Source organism: Furipterus horrens, unplaced genomic scaffold, assembly GCF_987537825.1.
Source record: "Furipterus horrens unplaced genomic scaffold, mFurHor1.1.pri manual_scaffold_5, whole genome shotgun sequence".
Lineage (NCBI taxonomy): Eukaryota > Metazoa > Chordata > Mammalia > Chiroptera > Furipteridae > Furipterus > Furipterus horrens.
This window is the reverse complement of record NW_028327175.1, coordinates 79,910,899-79,937,390: the sequence shown is the minus strand read 5'-3', so window position 1 is coordinate 79,937,390 and position 26,492 is coordinate 79,910,899. Positions and strand designations below refer to the sequence as shown.

At 35.8% G+C, this 26,492-nt stretch overlaps 2 protein-coding genes and 1 pseudogene across 5 annotated transcripts in view; all 3 read left to right on the top strand.

The window, feature by feature from the left end:
• The window catches only part of CCDC112 (coiled-coil domain containing 112), a 34,669-nt gene extending 32,366 nt beyond the window's left edge, over nucleotides 1-2,303 (top strand). The window contains exons 8-10 of one of the 2 annotated variants that reach the window (XM_090279027.1): nucleotides 247-342; nucleotides 1,381-1,499; nucleotides 1,857-2,303. In XM_090279027.1, the coding sequence (XP_090135153.1) occupies nucleotides 247-342; nucleotides 1,381-1,499; nucleotides 1,857-1,887 (246 nt within the window). In that variant the 3' untranslated portion in view covers nucleotides 1,888-2,303. The remainder of the gene's footprint in view (nucleotides 1-246; nucleotides 343-1,380; nucleotides 1,500-1,856) is intronic. The other variant, XM_090279028.1, reaches the window with a different exon arrangement.
• A 3,157-nt stretch (nucleotides 2,304-5,460) lies between these two features.
• PGGT1B (protein geranylgeranyltransferase type I subunit beta) overlaps nucleotides 5,461-26,492 on the top strand; it is a 48,897-nt gene continuing 27,865 nt past the window's right edge. Inside the window, exons 1-2 of the mRNA XM_090276596.1 lie at nucleotides 5,461-5,612; nucleotides 13,151-13,269. Of these exons, the coding sequence (XP_090132722.1) occupies nucleotides 5,473-5,612; nucleotides 13,151-13,269 (259 nt within the window). The 5' untranslated portion in view covers nucleotides 5,461-5,472. The remainder of the gene's footprint in view (nucleotides 5,613-13,150; nucleotides 13,270-26,492) is intronic.
• LOC150008839 (lys-63-specific deubiquitinase BRCC36 pseudogene) lies at nucleotides 13,205-24,954 on the top strand (annotated as a pseudogene). 2 transcript variants are annotated; one of them, XR_016511142.1, is made up of 2 exons: nucleotides 13,205-13,269; nucleotides 23,662-24,954. The product of XR_016511142.1 is annotated as a lys-63-specific deubiquitinase BRCC36 pseudogene, transcript variant X1 (transcript). The 2 variants fall into 2 exon arrangements; XR_016511143.1 differs by having other exon boundaries at nucleotides 13,209-13,273.

Below are 26,492 nucleotides of genomic sequence, written 5' to 3'. Positions count from 1 at the left end.
TTTATTTATTTATAGAGAGAGAAGAAGGGAGGCAGAAAGAGAGGGAGAGAAACATTGGTCCATTGCCTCTCACAGGCCCCTGACCTAACCTGGAACCTGGCCCATGTCCCAGGCATGTGCCCCAACCAGGAATCAAACCTATGATCTCTCTTGGTTTGCAGGATGATGCCCAATCTACTGAGCCACACCAATCAGGACTTTTACTTTTGTAATGTTATCCTTTTTTTGTTGGTATATGTTTTTTAGGATTTACATAAACTTGAATTGAAAATCTTTGATAGACAGACAAAGGATGATGAAAAGGCAGAAAAACAACGAAGACTGGCAAAATTAAAAGAAAAGGTATTCCACTGAGATTAATTAATTTTTAATTTTTAATTAATTTATTTTTTTATTATAGTTGTCCCACTTTTCTCCCCATTGCTTCCCCCCACCCTGCCTACCCCTTTTCCCACAGTCAGTCCCACCTCGTTGTCCATGTCCATGGGTCATTTATACATGTTCCTTGACTAGACTCTTCTTCTTACCCCCTTCTCTCCCGCCCCCTTCCCCCAGTCACTCACTGTTAGTCTTCTCCTTGTTTACATGTCTCTGGTTCAATTTTGCTCATTTGTTTGTGTTGTTCATTAGTTTCCTGTACTAGGTGATATTATACGGTATTTGTCTTTTGCTGCCTGGCTTATTTCAGATACTAATTTATTTTTACTGTTAATTATCCTAATTCCTTAATTTGTAAAGATACAAACATCCATTTTCTTTATATCCAACTTTATTTCTATATTGTCTTTAAAGTTTATACTTATTTACATAGGTATAGCTGGTACAATTTAAGCAACTATTATTTGAATTCTACCATTTCACATTATAAGCACCTCATTTTCTTTTATCCTAAATTAATTCTCTCTCCCTACTCTGTTCTTTCTCTTCATTGTTGCTGTGTGAGCCTCTTTTAGACCAATAGCAGCTATGAGCATTGCTTAATCTCAGTGGTGATACTCATAGCTAAAGATGTTGGTGACTCTCATGGATAAAACAAAGAACTTATTAGTGGTTATTTATCCTGAATTTTTTGTCTGGCTATGCCAATATCACACTTTACTGCATCATATTTCCCTCATAATAGGAACAGAATAAAACAATTGAACTAGAAAAAATAAAGTAGCAGTTTATTAATAGATTGATGTAGTCCAGATTTTATTTTAGTTATATGAGCACAATGAAAAGTTAACTGAAGAGTTATTAACAGTTTTATTTTCTAGTTAACATCAAATATTTTTCTTAAAATTGCTGTCTTAGTAGATCCTTACTACAGATCTTACTCAAAAGTACAAACCGTATTTCAGATAAGTTAACTGGTACTCATTTTACTTCTGATTACAGGTTGAAAACAATGTTAGCAGAGACCCCTCTAGGCTTTACAAACCTACCAAAGGTTGGGAAGAACGCACTAAAAAGATAGGACCAACAGGCTCTGGGCCACTTCTGCATATCCCACATAGGTAAAAAGTAGTTAGAATGGGTGTTCACTTTATCATAATTTAATAGCAGTGTTTATATTTTATGCAGCTTCTGTATGTATATTATATTTTATAGGAAAAAGTTGATAAAACAAATCTACATACATTTTTAAAGTTAACATTTAATCGGTGCAGCTCACTGAGGAGCTGGCCCACACTTACTTGGATGCATACTTTTTTCATCTTTCACAGCAACGCCTGCACCCTGGTCTCTTTCTTTTCATCTACTTGAATAAAACTTGCTTTATAAAAAATAAAATAAAAGTTAATATTTAGTCAGTTAGGATTAAAATTTTTTTTTCCATGTATTTATAATTGCTCTTCTCTTCTTCTCCTTAGGGCTATTCCAACCTGGAGACAAGGAGTTTAGAAAAGAAATGAGATAATCACATTGGTATTCAGTTGATGAGAATGTTAGCATATTCAGCTATAACAGGACAGAGTAACCAACCATGTTTTTTAAATATTGCTAGCCCAGACAGACTGATTATTGTGTCGTATGTGAATTGACCATCATTAAGTTCCAAGTGGTATTGTCATTAGTATTTCCTGTTTATACTAAGAGGGTATTTAATGTGTATGTTGGCCTATTATTGATGTAAAAGTTTTTTGAATGAGTTTGTTATGAACAGTATTTCATTTAAAATACTCAGAACATTTAAAAGATATTTTGTTTTTGTCATGGCATATCAAAATAAATTGGGACAATTGCAGAGTGACATTTTTCAAACTGAAATTTTGTAACATTTATATTTTGGAGGTAAGTTAGCTTGAGTAATAAAAATGTAAGGTTTTTTTTTTTGAGTTATGAAATCAGTACTTTTTCTAAGTTTAACAAATTGGTAGTTTGTCAGTTACTAAATTTTTGTGTAATAAATCGTATTTGTTTGAAGCATGCTTTGTTTTATATAAAGAATATTAATTTAAAATATGCCTCACACCTCACATCTCATATCTACTCTGTTATTTGTATTATTGATAAACATCTTTTTGGTTTCCTTTAGCCTTTCCAAATTTCCCTCTAGCCTTTCTGAACTTTACACATTTATAAAATCTTTGTGTCTTTCCATCTTCCTCGCTGATTCAGTTTTCTGCTTCTGTTTGCCTCAACATATTTGGTCAAAAGAGTTAATTTTAAAATTTCCAAACTTTTGTACACGAAAACATAATATAACATTTTGACTCAACTTTTCATATTATAAAATCTTAGTTCCTAACTTTAATTAGTTCTCATCTTACAGGAAAGTTACCATATGCATAATAAACATAGGAAACTTCTTATTACTTTTATCTTAGTATCTTTAATTGTAATTTGATACATTTAGGGCAAATGACTCAGAAATTTACTACGAGTAGTGGTCAAACCTTTTCTTATTTTACACTTACTATACAAAGTAGATATAACCTCCAAAGTAAACTGAATTCTAATTATACAGTTATTGGTGCAAAATAGGAGAATTAACATAAAACATCCTTAATCAGGAATGCCTGTTTTATAGTACTCATTTTCCATGACATTTTAAAATTATTTCAGGCAGTTTAGATATAAAATATAGAACAAGACAAGGGTATTTAAAAACAGAATTGAACAGCTAGAAGATACAGAAAAGTACATGTTTTTATGTGCTGCTTACTTACACGTTGCTCTGTTTTGCACACAAATGCAGCTTTCAATTTCCTGCATCTAAGGTAAGCATACCGGGCAATGTGATGCTTAATGAGGTTTTTCATTTAGTTTTATTTTGCTTTTTAATAAAAGGTGTGGAAGTTTCTTTGAAGAAACATGTCCTTCTAACTAAATCTAAAATGAATGAGGAATTTGTTATATGGTTCCTTTATATAGACTATGTAGAATAAACATAATATAAATGTCTTCAGTTTCATGGTCATAGTAGAAATGTCAAATAAACATTTCTTATACTGGTTTAAAAAGTATATTAAGACATTTAGAAAAAAACACTAAAAAATGTTATAAAGCACCTATAATTCCACCACCCCAGAGTAATTTTTTCTGAATATACCTACATACACTGTTACCATGGTACTCATTAATTCATTCCAGAACTAGTGACGAGTACCGAAAGCGATGAGTACTGAGCAAGCAATGAGTGATGAAGCTTCTTCTCTTAAGGGGCAGTGTCATGACTCATACAAGTTCTAGCAAGTGCAACGAGTCCCAAGCAAGCACCCAAGCTGAAACATTTTTTTTCTTGCCTAATGGGACGAGAGGAGTACAGGTTTGATGAGTTCTGACGCTGAGGAGTACTGAGGTATAACTATTTTTAAATAGCTAGTCATAGGGTACATTTTAGTTACTGTACTGTAAACACTTAACATTACATTACACATATTTTCCTTTTTTATATAGTTCAAACTTTTATCACTTAATGGCTAAATAAGATCCCATTAAATGGATGCTCTGTCATTCCCATACTTTGAAGACTGGAGCTATTTACATTTCTTAGCTAATAATGTAGAGTGGCATTTTATGTAGGGGTTAGATTCTGTCGTGCACTTGTTAAAAATTTCGTATGATCAAAATCACCCATGAAAAGCCTTTTATTTACCTGGAAGTATATTATTTCACAATGAGTCCATAGAAGTATTTCCTCCAGATTTGGATCAGATTGCTCCAGATTTGGATCAGATTGCTGGTTCTTGAGCTGAGAATCAGATGAAATATTAAGGGGCATGTTGAATAGGATTGTCTTTCCCAGCATATATAGAGTGTGCATAGTTGATTCTATTTATATATGGTAAGTTAAATGCATGTGATGATTCCACTTTGAATATCTTCAGACATTTGGCTGTGTGTGTGTATGAGTGAGAGAAATCTTAATTGTAATGTATTGAAAACTCTAGATTGGGCATACCTGAAGGGCAAGGAACAGCCCTCTGCTTATACCCAGCCGTTGGTTAATGAGGTATTTGTTAAAGATACACAGGAAAAACTGAGTAAGTAGTACCTAATAATTATATAAGGGAATTTGGATTGCTGAGTAAGTATAACTCCAGCTCACATGACACATTTTTAAAGAAATACATTTTCTAAGAAAGCTATTAATTAAAAATACCAGAACTTCTATTAGTTCAATTGTTATTTTAAAACAAAAAGCTAGTTCAGGCCTGATCCTTGGGTGGATTTTTTCCCCCTCAAGATTTCCTTATGAAGTTTTAAAGGGGATATGGCTGAAGCAACTTACATCCCTCTTTTTGAAAAAATAGTTAAAAACATGTTATTTCATTTTTTTAGTATATGGGTTGCTGGAGAACATGTGGAGTTTACTTGCTATTGCAAATTGATAAAACAGTGATGCTGGAGTCAAAACACTGACTCAAGCAAAGAGTACTATATTACGACAAAAGAAAAATGATGCGAGCAGTCACACGTGCGAAATATGTTTGAATATTGCATTAAGGTACAACTTAAAGTGATTTTTAATATTCCAGAGAGGACTGGAAGCGACCCAACTTTTATAGTGTCAATAATTATTTAATAAACATTTATCTCCATAGTTTGGTTTGTAGGTTTAGTTTCCTTATCCATTCCGGTTTAAATTGTGGCCTCTCCCAAAATGAGTCTGTTGGAAAATTTATACTGAGCCATTCCTGTTTTTATGTATACCACATCCTCACGTCCTTTAGGGCCTTGATCTTCTCAAAGCTAACTTAAAGCTACTGACATTGTGCTTCCAAATATCGAAGGAGGATAAAAGTACTAGAGGGATTTGTGGGCCGAAGTTTACAAGGCTTGCGAAGTGTTTCCAAAGCTTCCGGCTTAAGACGAGAAAAGGTTGGGTCGTGCGCTACCTAGGAAGAAACCGGGGCGATAGAGTGCTGCTTGTGATTTCCCGTAGGCCGACCACAATAATTCCATCCAGTTCGCCTCTAGGGCTTCCTTAGGGCCGCTGGCCAAGTCCTTCCGGGTCACGCCAGAGGGCGCTTCCGTAGCAGCATGGCGGCCACGGAGGACGGGCAGCAGGCGGGGGACTGTGAAGGAGAGCGGCTGGATTTCCTGCGGGACCGCCACGTGCGTTTCTTCCAGCGCTGCCTCCAGGTTTTACCAGAGCGCTATTCTTCGCTCGAGACCAGCAGGTAACTGGTGACCACAGTCCATAGGGCCAGCCCGGGTCCAGGCCTCGGCGGAAAGGAGCGTGGGAGCCTGACGGCTAACTGGGCGCCCGCAGTGGGCTGCGGCACCGCCCACCCGGCGCTGCTCGGTACCTCTTTTCTCCGGTGGGGCTGTGGTCGCTCTTACCTCCTAACTATGGCGAGAGGGTTTGGGGAGCTGTAAGTCTAGGGCTTTTGAATATACCAGTTTCCGCCGTTTTCAATTCCCTCTTTTCCTGTCAACTCTGAGCTTTCGTTTTACTCCGTCTTTCCGGCTTCATTACTTTCGAATATAAAAGGAAAAAGACAAAGCGTTTGCTATTATATTTTAAATAAACAGCCTCTCCTGTGTTTCCTTTTCCTGATTTATTGGGTTTTTTAAAAATTGAGGTAACGTTGGTTAATAACATTATACTAATACCAGGGGTACAACATTATAATTCGGTATCTGTATACACTATTGCGTCCTCATCACCAAAAGTCTGTTTTCTTATATTACTATATATAGGACTCATTTACTCTTAATTGAATGACTGTATTGTGTTTGACGTATAGGAGCAGCAGAGATCCTGAAGTTTTGAATAGAAATTAACTTTCCAGGAACTGTAAATCTGTAGAAGATTCGCAAAGGTGCGATGTTGCGTGAAGCAGCCTGGTAAAGTATATTTGCGATAGCTTTGTAAGTTGGAGATGACTGAAGAGTGATCTGGCAAAAGCTAAGAAACTATGAATTAGTCATTCAACGTAAAAGTCGGGATGAGAAGAACGAAAGGAGAAGGCAGCCTTTGCGCGTCATTAATGTGTTTTGAAGTGAGGCTCCAACGGTGCACGGGACTGGGTGGGAAGAAAGAGCAGATTGTTTTTAGCTCTGATACTCTACATTTTTTTGAAATCAGTGTCTCTGGTGTATTTTGAGCACTGCGTGACCAGGCCTGCTTTGGAAGTTTTATAGATTACTTATGCATATTGTTCAAGAAAAAATTTATTATGTTGGGTGCTGGAGTACAGCTGACCAAGACAAGAAGTTTCGATAGAGTTCTATGCTATGTTAGTACGTGGTTCATGGGAGCGTATAGGAAGGGCAGGTACCTAATCCAGATTTCTTTAGAAATGCTTTTTCTAATGACCCTTTGCAAAAGAGACCACTTCCAGTCACGACCTGAAATTATACATTTACTAGCTTATTTTGTAATATCCTTTTTTCACACTAGATTGTAAACTTCTTGAAGGCAGAGTCTTTGTTTATGTTGTTTATTTCTATAACTCTAGGGTTGCCCTGTGCAGTATGGTACCCATTAGTCACATTTGGCTTTTTAAATTTAAATTAATTTAAATTAAATTAAATTAAAAATTCACTTCTGTTTGCAGTAGCCACCACAGTACAACTCATTGACCAATGGCTTTTGTTTCTATTTCAATATTTCTGCCTGAGAAAGTCTTATTGGACATCATTATACTGGCACATTGAACAGTATTTATCGCATTAAGTAAATATTTGCTGAATAACATGAGCTGAGCCCTGAAAGATGAAAAAAATTCTTTTTAAAAAAAAAGAGTAAAGTATTATTTATAAGCCTTTCTCTACCCATAGGTATTGATTGACTAGCATAGCACATACCTAAAGATTTCCATTTATGTCATTAAGCAATGTTACCTCAATAAATTAATTTTTTAAAAAGTTCTAAGATTGTATGATATAGGATGTTAAGTATTTTAATAAATCATATTGACACTTTATTGGGATTAATTTTATGTGAATTCATAGCATTTGAATAGCGAAATCTTTCATCCTGTTGTGATTGTTGACCTTTGCTTATAGCTATTATAGGTCTGTGGTTGCACTTTCAAAATGCAGGTGTGTTTGGTCGATTCTTTAAAACTTCAGCACGGACAAAGCCATATAGACTAATGCATGTTGGCAGTAACTGTGCAATCCTGGTTACAGCGTAAGTAAAACAGCAAAATTGTTTGAACAACTAATGTAATAATTGACTTAATAACATTAATATAATTTTAGGATCTATACCAATCATTACATATTAGATAATAGACATGTTATGTCATGTTGCATTACATTAATTAAGAGATACTATATCTTTTTTATGCCTCATGTTTGTCACTTGAGTAGAATATTTAAAAATCATTTTTGGTTTCTTATGACTCAATAACACCTTTTTTTTTTTTTCCCTTATGGCTGGTTCCCTTTTCATTTTGATGATGTTTTCTTTAGCTGTGCAAAAGCTTTTAAATTCGATGTAGTCCTATTTGTTTATTTTTTTCTTTATTTTCCTTGCCTTAGAAGATAGATCAGTGTAAATATTGCTGTATAGGATATCTGAAATTTTATTGCCAATTTTTTCCTCTAGGACTTTTATGGTGTCATCAATTATGTTTAAGTCTTTTATCCATTTGAGTTTATTCTGGTGTATGATGTAAGCTGGTGGTCCAGTTTCTTTCTTTCTTCTTTCCTTCCTTCCTTCCTTCCTTTCTTCCTTTCTTTTTTGCATGTACCTGTTTAGATCTCCCAACACCATTTATTGAAGAGTCTATTTTTACTTCATTTTATGCTCCTGCCCCTTTGTCAAATATTAATTGACCATAGAGACCCGAGTTTATTTCTGGGTTCTCTATTCTGTTCCATTGATATGTGTGTCTGTATAACACCTTTAAGGTAATCTGTGCATATCAGTTTTTGTAGTGATTTTTTAAAGTTTTTCAGTTTCCTGATTTACAGTCTTTATTTTCCTTAGTTTAGCATTAACTTCTTTTGTGGTGTATGTGATTCATAACTGACTTTAAGATACTTGTGAAAAGTTCCAACCTTTTAAGCAAAGGTGATTTGTCACAAAATTTCTACTAATACTAGAGTTTTAAGGCAAAACAGTACATTAACAAAGACATAATTTTTACCCAGTACTGCAGTTCAATTCCACAGGCACTTAATAGGTGCCTACTGTGTGCCTGGGTATGGGGATATGGTGTTAACCAATGATTCAGGTATTCTTTTTTTTTTTTTTTTTTTTTAAATTTATTTGGTTGTTTATTTTATTTTATTAGAGAGAGGGGAAAGGAGAGGGAGAGGGAGAGAAATATCACTGTGTGGTTGCCTCTCACTTGCGCCCCCAACTGGGGACCTGACGTGCAACCTAGTCATGTGCCCTGACTGGGGATCGAACCAGCGACACTTGGCTCGCAGGCCGATGCTCAATCCACTGAGCCACAGCAGCCAGGGCTGATTCAGGTATTCTTGTATTCATTCCTTTTTACTGATAGATATGAAACAATTGACTCTAAAAGAGGCTAATATTGACCTAGACATTTAGGTACTTATTTTCTGACCCACCAGTTTGGCAAAATGATTTCATTTCCCTGTTTCCTTTAGTCTTGACAAATAGGAGTAATTTTTACTTTTCTAATAACGGTGGCATTATGAAAATTCAAATGTATATTGTTTATTGTTTCACCTGAGGTTTTTCTTTATTAGCTTTGAAGAGTGGCAGTTACTGGTTAACTCAGGTGAATATTACAACTTGGTTTGCGAACTTTGTTGATTAACAGGTTTCTTATGGGTGGTTTAAAGAAGATTTCTTTGGTTATGTGTTATTGTTCCCATTTGTATTTAGTTAACAGGAATTAGAGCAGGCTTTTTTTTTCAGTGGAGGAGCAAAATATTGACCATTTTCTATTACATTATTTTTACAGATTCCACTGTTCTGTGAGAAGGGTTTTAGATAGTTTTTATTTTATAAGACATTCACAATCTATACAATCTTTCTGTTTCTATTACATATTCCCGTGTATCCTGTGTTGCAACTGGCTGCCAGCCATCCTGAAACTATTGTCTTTTCATTCCCTCACTTCTCTAAAGAATATCACAGTCTAGCAATGTATCCCTCAAAGTATGTTGATGATGATACTCAGGTCCTTAATCAGTGATATTGAGTGCTTACAACAATGCATGTACCTGCTTGCCCCCAGATCTGCATTGGACATTGTGTGGACATGGGACTCTGCATTATTGCAAGCATCCCAGGTGGTTCTGATGTACCCTAAAGACTGAGATTGTTTGTCTGATAGGAAAAACAAATATACATATAAACGTTAAAACGGTGCTGCCCTACTCTAATGTGCATATGGATCGCCTGGAATCTTTCAAAAATGTAGGTTCTGATTGCATAGGTCTGGGTGGGTTCTGAGATAACTGCAATTCTAACAAGCTCCCTAGTGATGCTACCGATGCTGCAGATACCCTGACCACTGTTTGAATCTGTTTGCACAGTAATTGTATACATGGGATTTCTGGAAGCTCCTACATAGCTCAGCCAGAAAGATAGCTCAACCAGAAGAAAGACGGGCTTAGAGAAGACATCTTAGAAGAAGTAACCCTGGGGCTAACTATTAAAGAATGTTCAGTGTTTTTGTAGGCAGATAGACAAATAAAGACAACAAAGGGCAGATAAGTGAGTGTTGAGCAGAGAAACTTCAAACAGTTCCCTAATACAGTAGTCCCTCTATATTGCTGTTCACTTATCGTGGCCTCATTATCGCGGCCTCACTGTCGCGGGATTTTTAAAAATATTATATTTATTTATCGCGGATTTTTCACTATTATTGCGGGATTTTGCGGTACTGTATACATATGTTGTTAAAGTTACGTAGGTTTAAGAGTGTAGAATATGTTTAAGAACATAAGTAGTGTTTCTAGAAGTGCGGAAAAGGTTAATAAGGGAGTGGGAAAGGTTAATAAAGGACTGGGAATGGTTTATAAGTGTGTGGGAAGGGTTTATAAAGCCTCAAAATATATATAAATACTGAAATAAATGTAAGGTTCCTACTTCGCGGAATTTCACCTATTGTGGGGGCATCTACAACGTAGCACCCGAGATAAGTGAGGGAAAACTGTAATGGTTCAAAATGTAAGGCAGGTGTGGTAGGAAGTTAGTCTGGAGAGGTAGCCGCCGTAGGCCAGATCACAGAGGGCTTTGTGGTCTGCCAAGTCAAGAAACTTGAATTATCATCATGTAAGTGATGGGAAGTGGCCAGTCACTGGATCTTCCTGGTTAGTTATACATTTCAAAGTAAACATTTGATTTGAGATTGGTTGTTATATTAAGTGGGGCAAGACCCAACCATGAGACCAATTAGGAAGCTGTTGCAGTAGGTCCTGGTGCAATGGAAGCAGGGGTAGAAAGGAGGAATGAAGGTAAAAGGAAGAATCCCAGCACTAAAGGATTAAAACTGCCATCAGGTCTAGAGAAAAAGAGGTGAAAGGAGCACTTTTAGAAAGGAAGAAGATAACTATAATAGTACTTAATCATATAGCTACTTGGTGTCCCCCGCCCCAATAACTTAACCTGCTTAAGATTAGAAGGCTTGTTTTATTCATTTTTGTCACAAAATCTAGTCTGTAGTAGATGTTCAGTAAATGTTTTTTTTGTTGAAAAATTATTTTGCATGTTAAATAACTCCAAAAAAACAACACCATACTTAAAAATATTTACCAGATGAGTCAGCCATTTAAAAATACTATATATGAAGAATAAGGCTTAAAATTCTAGAATTCATTCAGTCATTTATCAGCCATTCTAAAGTATTGATTGAGGCCTCTATGTACTATGTATTTTAAGTTAATGATTATTTCTAATGTGTCCTTTAAGGCTCTTCAGTTCTACTGTTAATAAGTTTTATTGAGCATCTTCGTTCCTGTTTTTTAAGGTAGCTTCTTGTTTAGTCGGGTATCTAGTTAACTCACATAAATCAGTATTTGAGTATACTCCCAAATGGTCACTCACCTGCTCTAGCCTGACAGTATACTATTCACTTAGTAGCATAGGAAAATCATATCAGTGTAGCTACATTCTTTTTTCCAATGCCCAGACTGTTTTTCCTTAAAAAAAAATTTTTTTTAATTCTATATAAACTTTGTTTCTTTTTATGCTTCCACACCCACTCCCAATAATTTGTTCTTAAGCCTGAACATTTTGAGATCTTTTGGAGACATCATTTATGATCCACTGGTGAAGCAACTTGATGTAGGAACAAAAAAATGTTACTTTTTTATCCATGAGATACCACACTTTTTCTATGTATTGCTCAGAACAGAAGAGGCAGGAAGACTTGGCTTGCTTCGGTTTTTTAGACTACATACTCAGGGGAAAGAAGAAAGGAAGAGAACAGATGGTCTCCAAAGAAATAATAAAATTGAAATAACCTCATGGCCTGATTGTAGGTACATGTATGACAAGATTACCTCTCTATCTGCCTGCACCAGGGCAGGTTTCACAGCAACCTATCCCAAGTAGCAGTCATCAGAGCCACCATAACATCCCATATTATTTCTCTCAGAGGCCCACGCCCGAAATTCCAGGGATCAAGAGAGAGAATTACAACCTTAAAAAAAAAAGTGACTATCTTCTCAATTCTCCTTAAGTTGGTAATACCATTCAAGAGGTACAGGGAAGAAAATATGTCAGATACAATGGATACCTTAGGGCAGATGTCCCTAACCCCCTCATCTGAGACCCGCCTCCTGTCTCTGCCCCTTTTGCAGCTGGAGAATGAGCAAAGCTCACCTGAGCTCCTCTCCCCTGAAACCCGTCCCTGATGCCAAAAAGGTTGGGTACCGCCGCCTTAGGGGCATTAAGCCTTAATCCTATTTTAAAATCTCCATTAAAAAGTTATAGAATGCCTCAAGTGGCTCTGCTATAAGATTTTAGACCAATTTGAAGTATTAATTTATTCATATTAGTCATAAAAATTATTAGAATATGGAAATGGGATAACCATGTTCAACCAAACAACACTGTGGAATGGCTCTCAACATGAAAGGAATTATATACATATAAGCTCTTTATGTGAAAAGCAATCACTAAAGTACTACTAGTTTTTATGTGAAAGCATAATGTTTAGATTTCTGATTTAGTGCACAATCTTGGAGGGAGGAATAACTGTTGTCTTACAGTTTTTCATTCCATTAAAGAATGATCCTCTTTGGGAGAACTGAGTTGAAATGCATTTGTGTATTTTAAAGTGTTCCTTTCTAAAATTCATTATAAGTTTTTTATAAGAGGTCACATTATTTGTTAACAAATTTGAATGAAAATGGATTTATTCTAGCATTCCTTAAGAATTAAGTAGCAGCAATAAGCATATTTTGGCAAGTTACTGAAAGTTGAGATTTTTATGTATTTTTTTCAGGCTTTTGACTTTATTTGTACAGAACAAGTGCGGGAAATTCTATTTTTTAAATCTGCGTTTAACTTCAGGCTACTGATATACAGGCTTCAGTAAATTCAGATGAGTAGGATTCGTTTCTTAACCTCATAATATCCCTTTGTAAAAAATTGAAACAAAGGTTTGATTTTTATCACTAAATTATAAGAATATATTTGTTTTAGACTTTTGCAAAATGGGAGTTTTGTTTAAATTATTGTAAAATTGGAATGAGTTTATTATTATTCTGTATCAGAAAGTCTTCAGTGGTTTGCTAGTAAAGATGGAACCTTACATTCTTTTTCTTTTAGGTTGACAATTGCATTTTTTGCGCTCTCTGGGCTGGATATGTTGGATTCCTTAGATGTGGTGAACAAAGAGGATATAATAGAGTGGATTTACTCCCTGCAGGTCCTTCCCACAGAAGACAGTGAGTGAGTTTTTGGCATTTTATTTTTAGTGTGAATAGTAATACCTGGCGTTACGTGTGTTGGATTAGCATATCTTTGCATTTATTCATAAACAATATATTTTATTCATCTGTGTTTTTCTTTTAATGCAACACTCCCATTCTGTTCAAATATTACACTTAAGTCTAATCTTTAATCTTTGGGGAGAACAATTTAGAGTTGTCCAGGATTAACAGTCACTATTGTAACACCATCAAGTGTTGTGCACTTCCACATTGATGACTGCCTGTTGATTTATGTTTGATTAGTTTTGTAGCATTTGCTCTTTTTTCCTTCTTTCTTTTTCTTTCTTTTCTTTTCTTTCTTTCTTTCTTTCTTTCTTTGTTTCTTTGTTTCTTTGTTTCTTTCTTTCTTTCTTTCTCTCTCTCTCTTTCTTTCTTTCTTTCTCTCTCTCTCTTCATTATAAGCCTCTTTGTCATCAAAAACTTTCTTTTCAATCTCCTGATCATCTTCCTTTTAATGTTTCATTAGTATTTCTTTAATTAGATTTCTTAGAGCTCTTACACTCCAGTCATTTTTATACTTCTTAAAACTTTACAGATTTTTATCAATTAAATAAATTTACCTGAGCAACTGAATACACACGTTTTATAAACTCCATTTTTTGCTCTATTAAGTGTAAAATACCTAATGTTGACTTAACTTATGGATGTTAGAAATTCTAATCTAGAAAATATCAAATTAATAAGCTCCTAGGAAATCACACAATTTTTATCAGAGTTCACCACATATTTGTCTTTTAAGAGTCAGCATTTATAAATTAATAGTTTTGTTTATTGGTTGGAGTAATGTATAAATCTCACCTAGATGAACTTTGTGAAAATAAGCTAAAGCTCTATTTAGAAAGAAAGAAAGAAAGAAAAGAAAGAAAGAAAGAAAGGTTTGATCTAGGTGTTGTTGGACATAGTTTGTGGCTTTCTACTTTATTTTATTGAAGTTCCTAGTGTTTTATGTTTTTATATGACTTTTAAAATCTGTGCCTGTGGATGAATTCTTGTTAAAAATGAGCATCTTGAACTAGGTCTGTCAGAACTTATACATAAATATCTGTATCACTTTTCACCAGCTACATGAAGCAGCATATGTGGTAAATTGCTCCGTATTTACAGATTCTAACATGTTCGTGAGTAGGATTTGTTGAATGTTCTGCTAAGAGTACTCTGCTAAATGTGTGAAGAAAAGCTTTGATAAATTATAAGATATGATCCTCATTCTCTAGGAGCTTAGGGTTGACTGACATGAGGTCATGGTTCCAGAAACCTGCAAGAGGAAGTAATTTGTATTTTCCCTTTGTACCAGGATTTTTGTTTTTTTTTTACTATCTTAAGTGGAAGCCTGGGATTTTTTTTTTTTTAAGTTGGATATTAGATAGATGTAAAGGTAGTATTATAGATTCTGACTTTTGTTTTTATACTAAAACTGTATGCACTGTTCAAATTATTCACTGTGTTATATAGAAAAGCTATTCTGTACATTTTTGCTAAAATATATGTTGTATTCTATTTAGAAAATTTTTATTGCTATTCATCCCCCTGAAATAAAGTAGCCTTGTTTCTATAGAAGAGTATGGACTGTGATATTTTAGTGAGAGAACTCAAGTTACATTTATAACATTGACTACTTTTTCACCATGCTTCCTACTTTTGTCTTTTCTTATATTTTTTCTCCACTTTTAGGGACTGTTTGCTGGCTCTGTGATTGAGCTGTGTTTTTGTCTGTTCTTTAGTATGTGTTTACTTTCCCCTACCATTTTATTAGTGAAATGAGGTTTTTACAACACTTTAATACCCATATTCTTTTTAATGGCTGCTTTCTTTTATCGTATTTGGATCTTTGTTGTGAGAGATTTGCTGACTCTGAACTTTCACATTATCCATAATTATGGTGTTTGCTACATACTCACTAGAAGGGCTAAAATGAAAAAGGTGGGAAAAAAACCAAGTGTTGATGAAAATGTAGCACAAACTGAAACTCTCATACAATGCTGAAGGAACTTTATAATCACTATTTATAACTACCATTTGGCAGTATTTACTAAAGCTGAACATAATGTACATTCAACGACCCAGCAGTTCTTCCACCTACTACATAGTGAAAAGATACTATATACCCAAAAATACTACAAGGTGCTAGAATGTTCACTGCAGTACTTTTCACAGGAGCACAGAAGTAGGAACTATTCAAACTCATCATCATTGGTGTAATTCATAAATTATGTATTAGGTTATTTACATAATGGAATACTGTGCAGTAGCAGGAAATAAAAATTGGTAACTGCATGCAAAATTTGAATGAATGTCACAAACATATTTTGAAAGAAAGATGTACATACTCTATATAAAGTACAAAAATAGGCAAAACTAATCTCAGCTTTTGAGGAGTGGCCAGAAGAAAGTAGGAGGGGACTTCTTGGTGCTGTCCTATACTGTTTCTTGAGCAGAGTGCTGGTTTTACAGATGAGTTTACAGTACTTCGTGGAAGTTCATTGAGCTGTTTAATTATCATAGGTGTGCTCTTCTGATGTTTATTATACTTTCATGAAAGCTTTTAAATTTTTTATAATTAAGGTTAGTACTCACCATCTTTTTTGAGACCAATTAGATGTCTCTTTTATGTTGTACTGTCATCTCCATCAGCTCCATTGATTTGAAGCCCATTGCTAATTTTTTGAAAAATTATTGCTGCTTAATTATTGCTTAAATTGTTTCTGCTTACATCTTAATTATAAACTTCTGGAGCACAGAGAATGTGTTTGTCTTACATTTCTTTTCCTTCTCAGTGCCTAAAGCATTGTTGTATATCGGCAGTTGATGGATTGCTAAATCACTCATGCCTTCTCCAACTTTACTGTTCCTCCTTTCTGTATTTCCACATTTAGCCTAGAGCATTCTCTGTCACCCCCAATATTTTCTCACTCATGAGGCATTTGCAAACTGAGTAGAATATACTTTCTGTGACCCATAGATCTGTATTTGTCCTACTTTGTGATAGCGTATAAGATCTTAAAAATATATTGGGTTGGCCAAAAATCTGTTTAGATTTTTATTTTTGTTTTTTGTAAAATAAAACATTTTTCATTTTCACCAATAACATGGCCTAATGGTTATTGTTCTCAATTAATGTCTTGATTTGATCGCCATCAACTTCAACTGGTCTATCTGACCATGAAGCATTGTCCATTGAGAAATCTCCAGCATGAAACTTCACAAACCACTTTTGACACATTCGATCAGTCACAGCAACTTCTCCATACACTGCACAAACCTTTTTTTGCATATCAGTTGCATTTTACCTCTCTTGAAATAATAAAGCATAATATGCCAAAAATGTTGCTTATTTTCTTCCATCCTCAGTAATAAAACAGCTACACAAAAATTCACCAATTTCGGTAAGTTTTTTTTTAATACACACTGATATGACAGCTGTCACAATACAATCTTAACAAAATTGTTTCAAATGAAGTTAAAGACAACTAAGTGCTGCTAGAGCCATCTTATTCTAAACTTTTTGGCCAACCCAATAAAAATGTTAAATAAAACCCAGAGACCATAAAGGAAAAATTTGACTAAATATCTTAAATGTTTTGTAGTGAAAGATAAGTGACAGACTTTAGAGGAAATTGTGGTTATATATTAGAGACAAAAGATTAACTGTGTGTGTGTGTTTGTGTGTGTGTGTATAGCCTGCCACAAGTCTGTCTAGACTGAAGAATTCTTAAAGACTGAGAAGAAAATGATGCATCACTGTTTAGAAAATGACAAAATGTATGAAAAGGTAATTCACAAAAGAAGTACAGATAGTCAACAAACACATGAAAAGAGGAATAACCTTACTAGAAATCAAGGAGATGTAATAGGAGCAATGATGTTACATTATTTTTTTTACCTCATGTCAGTTTAACAAAAAGTTTTTTAAAATGAGCAAAAATGGTGGGGAAAGAGCACTTTAATATTCTCTTGGTGGAAGTGAAAATTATTACAACCTTTGGAAGAGCATCTTTTACTCTGATATATTCTCATGTAGGTTGAAAAATGGCACCAAAGGACATGTTGATCCATAGCCTCTGAATATGACATTATTTGGAGTAAGGGTCTTTGCAGTTACAGTTAAGGTAATGATCTCAAGATTAATGACTGGTGTCCTTGTAAGAGAAGGGAGAGGGAGATTTGAGACACAGAAGAGAGGCAGAGAAGCTAAGAGAGAGGCATGAAGTGGATTCTCCCTCAGAGTTCCAGAAAGAAGCAGCCCTGCCAACATCTTGGTTTTTTACTTCTGGACTCCAGAACTATGAGAGAATAAATTTCTGTTGTTTACAAGTCATCAGGTTTATGGTCACTTGTTCCTAGCCTTTGGACTCTTAATACATGTGCACAAAATTATGTGTGGAAGAATATTTTGGCACTATTGATTACCATAACAAATTAGAACAAAATAAATGTTCACCAAAAGTAAAACAGTTAAACTCTGGTCTAGTAAAGAATACTATGCAGTAGTAAAGTAATTGAGGTAGATTTGTATATATACTGACATGAAATGGTTCATTTTACATGGTTAAATGATAAGTAACAACATACACAGAAGCATTTTGTTTCAGTAATTTGTGAATATAAATCTATTGAAAAACTCTGAAAAGATACATCTTTGTGGAGGAAGAAGTAGATGGGAACAGAGATGGGGATGGAAGAATAAGATACTTTAATTTTACTCTATAGCTGCATTGCTTGAATGTTTACAATAATAAATGTGTTTCGGTATTTAAAAATTCAAGTTAGAAAAAGCCAGCATAACTTCTCTTCAAAACAACAAAAATAAGCACTTAAAAACTAAACTTAAAGTTATATTGAGTGTATACGTAAATATTTATATTTTGCTCATGGCAAAAATAATACTGTACATTATTTAGTATTTTATAAATTTCAAAAGCATTGTCAAATACTTAATTAAATTTGTTCTTCCACTGATCTGCCTTTCCTAAAAGGGTAAAATGAGAGGCTGAATGATTAAGAGACCTGCCCTGAGTCCACATACGCTGAGTGGCTGAGTGGTTGAACACTACTGAAATCCCAGGCTTCTGACTCAAAGTCCTAATGCCTCTTTACTGTTGAAGTATATATGTCCTTAGTGGAGACTGTCATGTGTGGCACTTAAGTACATTAAGTGAGTAATTAATCAAAATTAACCCTAGTCTTTCACTCCAGAGTTGTAAAGACCCTGGTGGTATCCTACTAATATCAGTGTGTGGTCAGACCATTTGAGGATTGGGACCCTTCTCATCAACCTCCGCAAGTATTTAGGAATCACAAGGGATCAGGCTGGGAATTGTGTGCTCCTTTCCCTGATTAAGAGCACAACTAGAGAATTTCAGGGCTGGAATAGAGCAAGGGAGATTATAGTCCATCATTTTACAAATGAGGATATTAAGGTCCAGAGATATTAATCATTTATTCACAATAATAAAGCTAGTTAATAATAAGAGGCAAATTAGAGTACAGTTTTATGTTTTCTAGTCCTTTGTTATTTTCGTTAGTGATAATCTGTTCTTTAATAGATCTCATAAACTGTTAGAATTAAGTGTTTAGGAATGTAGATAAGGTGGTTTAATATTAAAAGGTGAAATGCTTAATGATTTGATTTTTTAGTACTATTTTAGTTAGGTTGCTGCCTTTTAAAAATAATATGCTTAAAATGTAAGCAGTTTCCTGTGGCTAAATAGAACATGTTTCAATTTTAAAAAATTGTAGAGCACCTTTTTTAGAAGCGTTGTGATCAAGAATTTTTTTGCAAAGGTCCCACAGTGGTTGGTTTGTATTCCCAACTGTCCCTAGTTAAGTGACAGAACAAAAGTGGGGTTTGGCTGCCCACCATCAAACACAGGCATAAGACAGAGGTTGGTGGGGAAGGAAAAGGTCTTTATTAAAATGTTGTGCAATTTGGGAAAACAAGAGAATCCCCAACTCCAGGCTCTTCTCTTCTACAAAACACAGACAAAACTCATTTGTCCCCCAAAAGACTGGAACCCAAAGCCAAGCCCAGAAATCCCACTCCTTCCCTGTCTAGTTCTTCTGGAGCCCAAGGCGTCTAAGCAGACAGCTCTCCGGCTTCACTCACTTCTGAGTCTGCACGTGCGGGACCAGTGCCACCATTGCTATACCGCAGGTTCCCATGCTGGGGGCCCAGGGCCACTGCCAGCCACTATACCTGGTCATGCAGGGGCTGTGTCCATGGATCCCAGAGGAAGAGAATGACGAGTCTCTGCCCGCCCTTCATTTAAATTTCCCGGTGCAAGCTTCCATGCGCTCCAGAAGGTCCAACTCCCCAGCCAGGCACCTCGTTCTGCCGCCATGTTAACCGTTAGGTGCACATGCCGCTGTGCCCTGTGGTTTCTCTGTAACTCGGGAACCAGATGAGGATAGGAGGGACTTTCCCTTCATTCATCACGCTCTAGCCTTGTGCATACTCCATGCAGGGGCACCCTCCAGCATCTCTGCCCAAGTTAGGGAAATCTTTCCTCACATGCTGCCCTATGTTGGTTACTGGGGCAATGCAATGCTTGTTTACCCTTTGGGGGGGGGCAGCCTCTCGGTGCTGCCTCAGGGCTCTCCCCTCTGCCTGGCAGTCTGTCCGGATCTCCCTGTATCAATGTGTCTGATAGACCACATCCCAGATTTTTGCAGTCCAATTGTAATTCTAAATTCTCAGTTTACTATATTGTTAGATGAAACACTTAAATCTCTAATCTTGATGAAAGAACATCTTCAACTTGCCTTTTCTTTAATTGGTCTAGGTCCAATTCTAAAAATAATTGTGAATTTAGAAATTAGATATTAAAAACATTTTTAAGCTATGGAATTTTGCATTTGCCTTGTCTGTCTCTCTTGACATCCTGAAATAGGTTGTGTAAGGTGTGTCTTTTTACTAGGAAATCTTGTGTTTCTTTTTTTTTTAATATATTTTATTGATTATACTATTATAGCTGTACCAAAATTTCACTTTGTTCCCCTCTACCTGATACCACCATTCCCTCCAGCTGCCCCCCATCCTCCATAATTCATGTCCTTGGGTCATACATATAAGTTCTTTAACTTCTCCATTTCTTATACTATTCTTAACATCCCCCCATTTTGTACTGACCAATTACACTTCTTAATCCCTGCACCCTCTCCCCCATTCTCCTCCTCCCCTCTCCCAGCTGATAACCTTCCAAATGATCTCCATACCTATGATTTTGTTCCTGTTCTGCTTGTTTGCTTAGTTTGTTTTTTAGATTCAGTTGTTGATGGTTGTGAATTTTTTTCCATTTTAATGTTCATAGTTTTGGTCTTCTTTTTCTTAAATAAGTCCTTTTAACATTTCATATAATAATAGCTGGGTGGTGATGAGCTCCTTCAGCTTTACCTTGTCTGGGAAGCACTTTATCTGCCCTTCCATTCTAAATGATAGCTTTGCTGGATAGAGTAATCTTGGTTATAGGTCCTTGCTTTTCATCACTTTGAATACTTCATGCTTGGTGTGGTCCTCTTTGAGTCCAGCTTGTTTGGGACTCTGTGCGTCCTGAGCTTGTATGTCGATATTTCCGTCACCAAATTAGGGAAGTTCTTTCACTATTTTCTCAAATTTTCAACTTCTTGCTCTTTCTCTTCTCTTTCTGACACCCCTGTGATTCAGATGTTGATATGTTTGGAAATGTCCCAGAGGCTCCTTATACTATTCTCGGGTTTTTGGTTTTTTTTTTCTTCCCCTTTAATTCTTTTTTCTTCTTGCTGCTCTGGTTGAATGCTTATTTCTTCCTTAAGTTCCAAATCATTGATTTAAACCTCTTCATCATTCCCTCCATTGTTGGTGTATATTTTTCTTTATACACTTTATATAACCTTCTTTTTTTCCTGGTCTTTTTTATGCTGTTGCTGTACTCAGTGAGTTTTTTGAGCATCCTGACACCCAGTGTTTTGAACTCTGCGTTTGTTAGTCAGTTTTCTCTGTTTTGTGTAGTTCTTTTTCTGGGGTTTTGTTCTGTTCTTTCATTTGGGCCATATTTTTTTGTTTCCTGTTTGACAGCCTCCCTGTGTTTGTTTCTGTGTATTAGGTAGAGCTGCTTTGATTCTCTGTAGCATGGGCTATTATAGAAAAGGTCCTGTAAATTGTGTAAATTGTGTGGGGCAGAGCCTTAGGTAATCCCCAGGGTAGGGCAACCTGTTTCACCTCTTTATGACTTTGTATCGGGGGAGGACTTAGAAGACAGTGCTGCTTCCTGGATTCTGGAGGTTTGCTCAGCACTTGCCCTGTTTACAGTCACCTCACTTACTCTCTGTATGTGACTGGCGCCCTTCCAGCTGTTGCCCTGGTGCTAAATCCCGGAGGTGGTGGGTCTGTGTAAGTTCTAAATCCGCCTGGGCCTTTTACGCAGAGTCTCCTGAAAATCTGGCAGTTTCTTCCACCACTCCAACCCCCATGGGTTTTTACAGCTAGAAGTTATAGGGATTTATCTTCCTGGAGCTGGAACCCTGAGCTGTGTAGTCTGGCCTGGGGCTGGGATCCTTCACTCCCAAGGTGTTCTGCTGATTTTTATCCACCACACATGAATGTGGGGACCCCCCCCCCATTCTGCCACCTCTCCGTGCCACACTGGGTCTCCACGCCTCTCCACCCATCTCTGCATCTCTGCTCATACTTATTTGGGTGACTGTGGCTTCTATAAATCCTTGGTTGTTGGACTTCCATACAGCTCGATTTTCTGACAGTTCTGAGTGTTACTTGTTTTGAGATCTGGTTGTAACTTTTTCTGTAGTTGTGCAAGAAGGCGAATCCTGTTTTACCTACACCTCTATCTTGACCAGAAGTCCGAAATCTTGTGTTTCTTGAAACCTATGAAGAATTATTCATATAATCATAAAATATAAGTATCAAATTTTACATAAAAATTGTCACATTATTCATTTGAATTGTTTGCTTAGTGCAAAAACTGAGCTTTTAAAATGGGGATTAGAATCAGGTTTTGAATTATATTTAAGTGACGTGAGCACCATTAATAGTGTGGTGATATTTTAGCCTAAGAGTTGTTCTTTATTAGAAGCCCCTTAATATAGCTTTTAATGTATTTTTATTTTATCTTTAACATTTTCTCTTAAAAGTGGAGAAATATACTTTCTTATGAAAAGTAACCCCCTGATTAAAATAAATCTTTTAAAACTCTCATTAAACTTTTATATTCTGTAGGTTTATAACTGTTTTAAAGAATCTAAGTGCATTATCTTTACAATGCTTGACATATAGTCTGTGTTTATTATGAGCTAAATAGTAAAACTAAGTTTTAAAGTGAGATATAACCCAATCATCAGGTAGGAGTTAGCTATAGCTTAATTGTCTTTCTTGTGCAGGCACACAAAGGGATTGTTTTTCCTTATAGTTAACAGCTAACCACATTGTATTCTCTAATAACATATTCTTGTATATATTCAGCATATACACACATATACATATTACATCCACATTCATAATCCCAGTTTTGCTGCTGCTTCCCATCTACCCAGTTTTGTTTACTGAAAAAATATGGACTTTTATGATATATTACTATCTAAACTACTTCTGTGTAACAAAATAAACTTGTTTGACTTAATAGCTCTACCATGGTAGGGGATTCATCCACTAAATTAGTGGTTCTCAATTCTGCATGTCACACAGGGGTTATTTTCTTTTTCATATGTGATTGCCTAGGCCCAGCTCTTGGGGCATTTTGTGGCCTGGGTTAGGACCCAGAAGCCATCTGTTTTTTTTCAAACTATACAGTTGAATCTGTTAGGCTGTCAGACCCCTTTCAGGATTGGTGGTTTTTTGTTTTTTTAGTGTGTAGTGATTTTTGGTACTACTGAATGGGAACACTAGATGGTGCTGTCTTATAACCCCTGAAGACATTTAAACTGTACCCTGAGTATGCATCAGTTGTAAATTTGGAATGAATGGCAAGTTTATACCAATTAGTTGGTTAGTAACAAAAATGGATCTAGAATCCTAAATTGCCCTCCAGTGTCTGTTTTGTTTATTCTATTCTGGGCTTTGATGATAAGTACCCTTTGCTTAGTTATAAACATAATGCACATATTTTTGTATCTTTTTCTCTTGACTGTATACACTTCCTCATGTTGCTACATACTTTACCCTGATTGTTACTTTAATAGCAGTGTAATGTTCCTTTTGAGTAGACACAGTATGTTACATTTAATCTGTCCAACAATCCCTGTGTGGTACACAGTCAGAATCAAGAACCACTGATTTGGTGAAGAGTTTTAAATTTGTGAGTAAGGTTTCCTAAATTGTTCAAAGAATTAATGTATAAGCTACTATTCTATGTATTTCAGGGTGTATAAAGCTGAATAGAGCACAGTACCTGATTTAAAGAATAGAAGAGTGGCTGGATCTCCGGGTTGGTCAGGCCTGAGTGGGCCCGAGACGGACGTGAACAGGGTCGGACCAAGATGGCGGTGCAGGCAGTTCATCTTGAGTCGGATGCTTTCCTAGTTTGTCTCAACCATGCTCTGAGCACAGAGAAGGAGGAGGTGATGGGACTGTGTATAGGGGAGTTGAATGAAAACGCAAGAAATGACTCTAAATTTACATGTGCTGGAACTGAAATGCGCACAGTTGCTAAAAAGGTTGACACTGTCAGAATTGTTCACATTCATTCTGTCATCATCTTGCAACGTTCTGATAAGAGGAAGGATCGAGTCGAAATTTCTCCAGAGCAGCTATCCGCAGCCTCAATGGAGGCAGAGAGGTTGGCTGAACTAACAGGTCACCCCATGAGAGTTGTGGGCTGGTATCATTCCCATCCTCACATAACTGTTTGGCCTTCACATGTTGATATTCGCACACAAGCCATGTACCAGATGATGGATCAAGGCTTTGTGGGGCTTATTTTTTCCTGTTTCATAGAGAATAAAAATACAAAGGCTGGTGGGATATTCTACACTTGCTTTCAATCCATTCAGGCTCAAAAGAGCTCAGAGTATGAGAGAATTGAAATCCCAATCCATATTGTGCCTCATGTAACCATTGGGAAAGTGTGCCTTGAATCAGCAATTGAGCTGCCCAGGATCTTATGCCAAGAGGAGCAAGATGCATATAGAAGGATTCACAGTCTTACACATCTGGATTCAGTAACCAAGATCCATAATGGCTCAGTGTTTACCAAGAATCTGTGCAGTCAGATGTCAGCAGTCAGCGGGCCTCTTCTGCAGTGGTTGGAGAACAGACTGGAGCAAAACCAACAGCACTTGCAGGAGTTGGAACAAGAAAAGGAAGGGCTTATGCAAGAACTTTCTTCTCTAGAATAAAGTGGGAGACAAAATGGGGAAAAATGAAAGTATCCGTGTGTAAAATTAAATAAGCTAAGTCAGTTTTCTAGAAAAAGTTGGAAGGACTCACATTACCTGACTTCAGGACTTACTGTAAAGCAGGAGTAATCAAGATGGTATAGTATATGACCAACTGATTTTTGACAAATGTTCAAAAGCAATTCATTGGAGGAAGGATAGTCTTTTCAACAAATGATGCTGGACAATGGGGGATAAGTAGGACAAGTGTAATAGAAAAAAACAAACAAACAAAAAATGATACTGGAGTAAGTGGACACCCAAAGGCAAAAAACAAACTTTGACATAAAATGCACATTTATATAAAAATTAACTCAATGTATTGTGGACTTAGATATAAGATGTAAAACTATTAAAATGTTAGAAATAAAGTCATAGAAAAATTTTTGTTCTCTTGGGCTCAGCAACAAATTCTCGGCCTTCACCCCAAGGCACAATCCTAAAAAGAAAAGTCAATATTGGACTTTACCAAAATGAAAAACTTCTGCTCTGCAAAAATTTAAGAGGAGGAAATTATTGAGAGAATTATTTGCAAACCATGTATCTGATTAGTCTAGAATATATAACAGTAAAAACTAACAATCCAGTTAGAAAATATATAAATAGACATTTCACTAAAGAGGATAGCAAGTAAGCACATGGAAAGATGTAAGTTAAACATACATATCCCATATGACCCAGCAGTTTAACTCCTAGACATTTATCACAGAGAAGCGAAAACCTATGTTGGCAATAAAACTTGTACACAGATGTTCTTATTGTCTTTATTTGTAATAACCCAAAACTGAAAGTCACCCACATGTCCTGCATATGAGTGGTTAAACCAGCCATCCATACCACGGTATACTATTCAATGAAAAGGAATACACACACAACTTGGATGGACCTCAAGGGTATCATGGTCAATTTTTTAATAAGTCTCAAAAGTTCACATACTGTATAATTGATTTATATAACATTCTTGAAATGACAGAATTATAGAAACAACCAGATTAATGATTACCAGGCATAGGGACTGGAGGGGTATGGAATATATGTGACAATTAAGGGATAACACAAGGAGTTCTTTTGTGCTTATGGAACAGCTCTGTATCTTGATTGGTGTTGATTAAATGAAGTTATATTTGTGCTAAAACTACATAGACCTACACACACCCACAAATGAATGCATGTAAAATTGAAATAAGTTTTGCAGTCTAGTAAGGAGTATTGTACCATTGTATCATGTGAAACTGGATAAGGTCTGCAATCTGGTAAGGAATATTGTACAGTTTTCAATATGTTGATTTTGAAGTAGTACTATACTTATATATGATCTTATTCCTGGGGGATACAGGAGACTCACTGTACTATTTGCAAATTTCTGTAAGACTATAATATTGCAAAATAAAGTTCTAAGTATTAAAAAATAGAAGAGTAAAACCCAGTTATTATGAATTAGTCATGTATCAGTCATAAAAGATATGAAGTTAGTTCCTCAGAGCCTATTTTTAAATAAACTTGATTTTTTTCCTAGCTACACATGTCCACCCTGTTGATACTCCATTTCTACATCTATCATGCTGATATTTTAATTGTAGGTGTGACCATTTTTAGATGTTTTAAAATTTTTATTTCAGCTTTATTGAGGTACCACTGACATATAACATGTAAGTTTAAGGCATACAACATGATGATTTGATACATTTATATGTTGAGAAATGAATACTGCATAAGGTTAGTTAACACCTCTATCCCCTCACATAATTATCTTTTTTTGTGTTTGTGTGCTGATAACATTTAAGACCTACTCTTAATAACTTTCAAGTATACAGTGC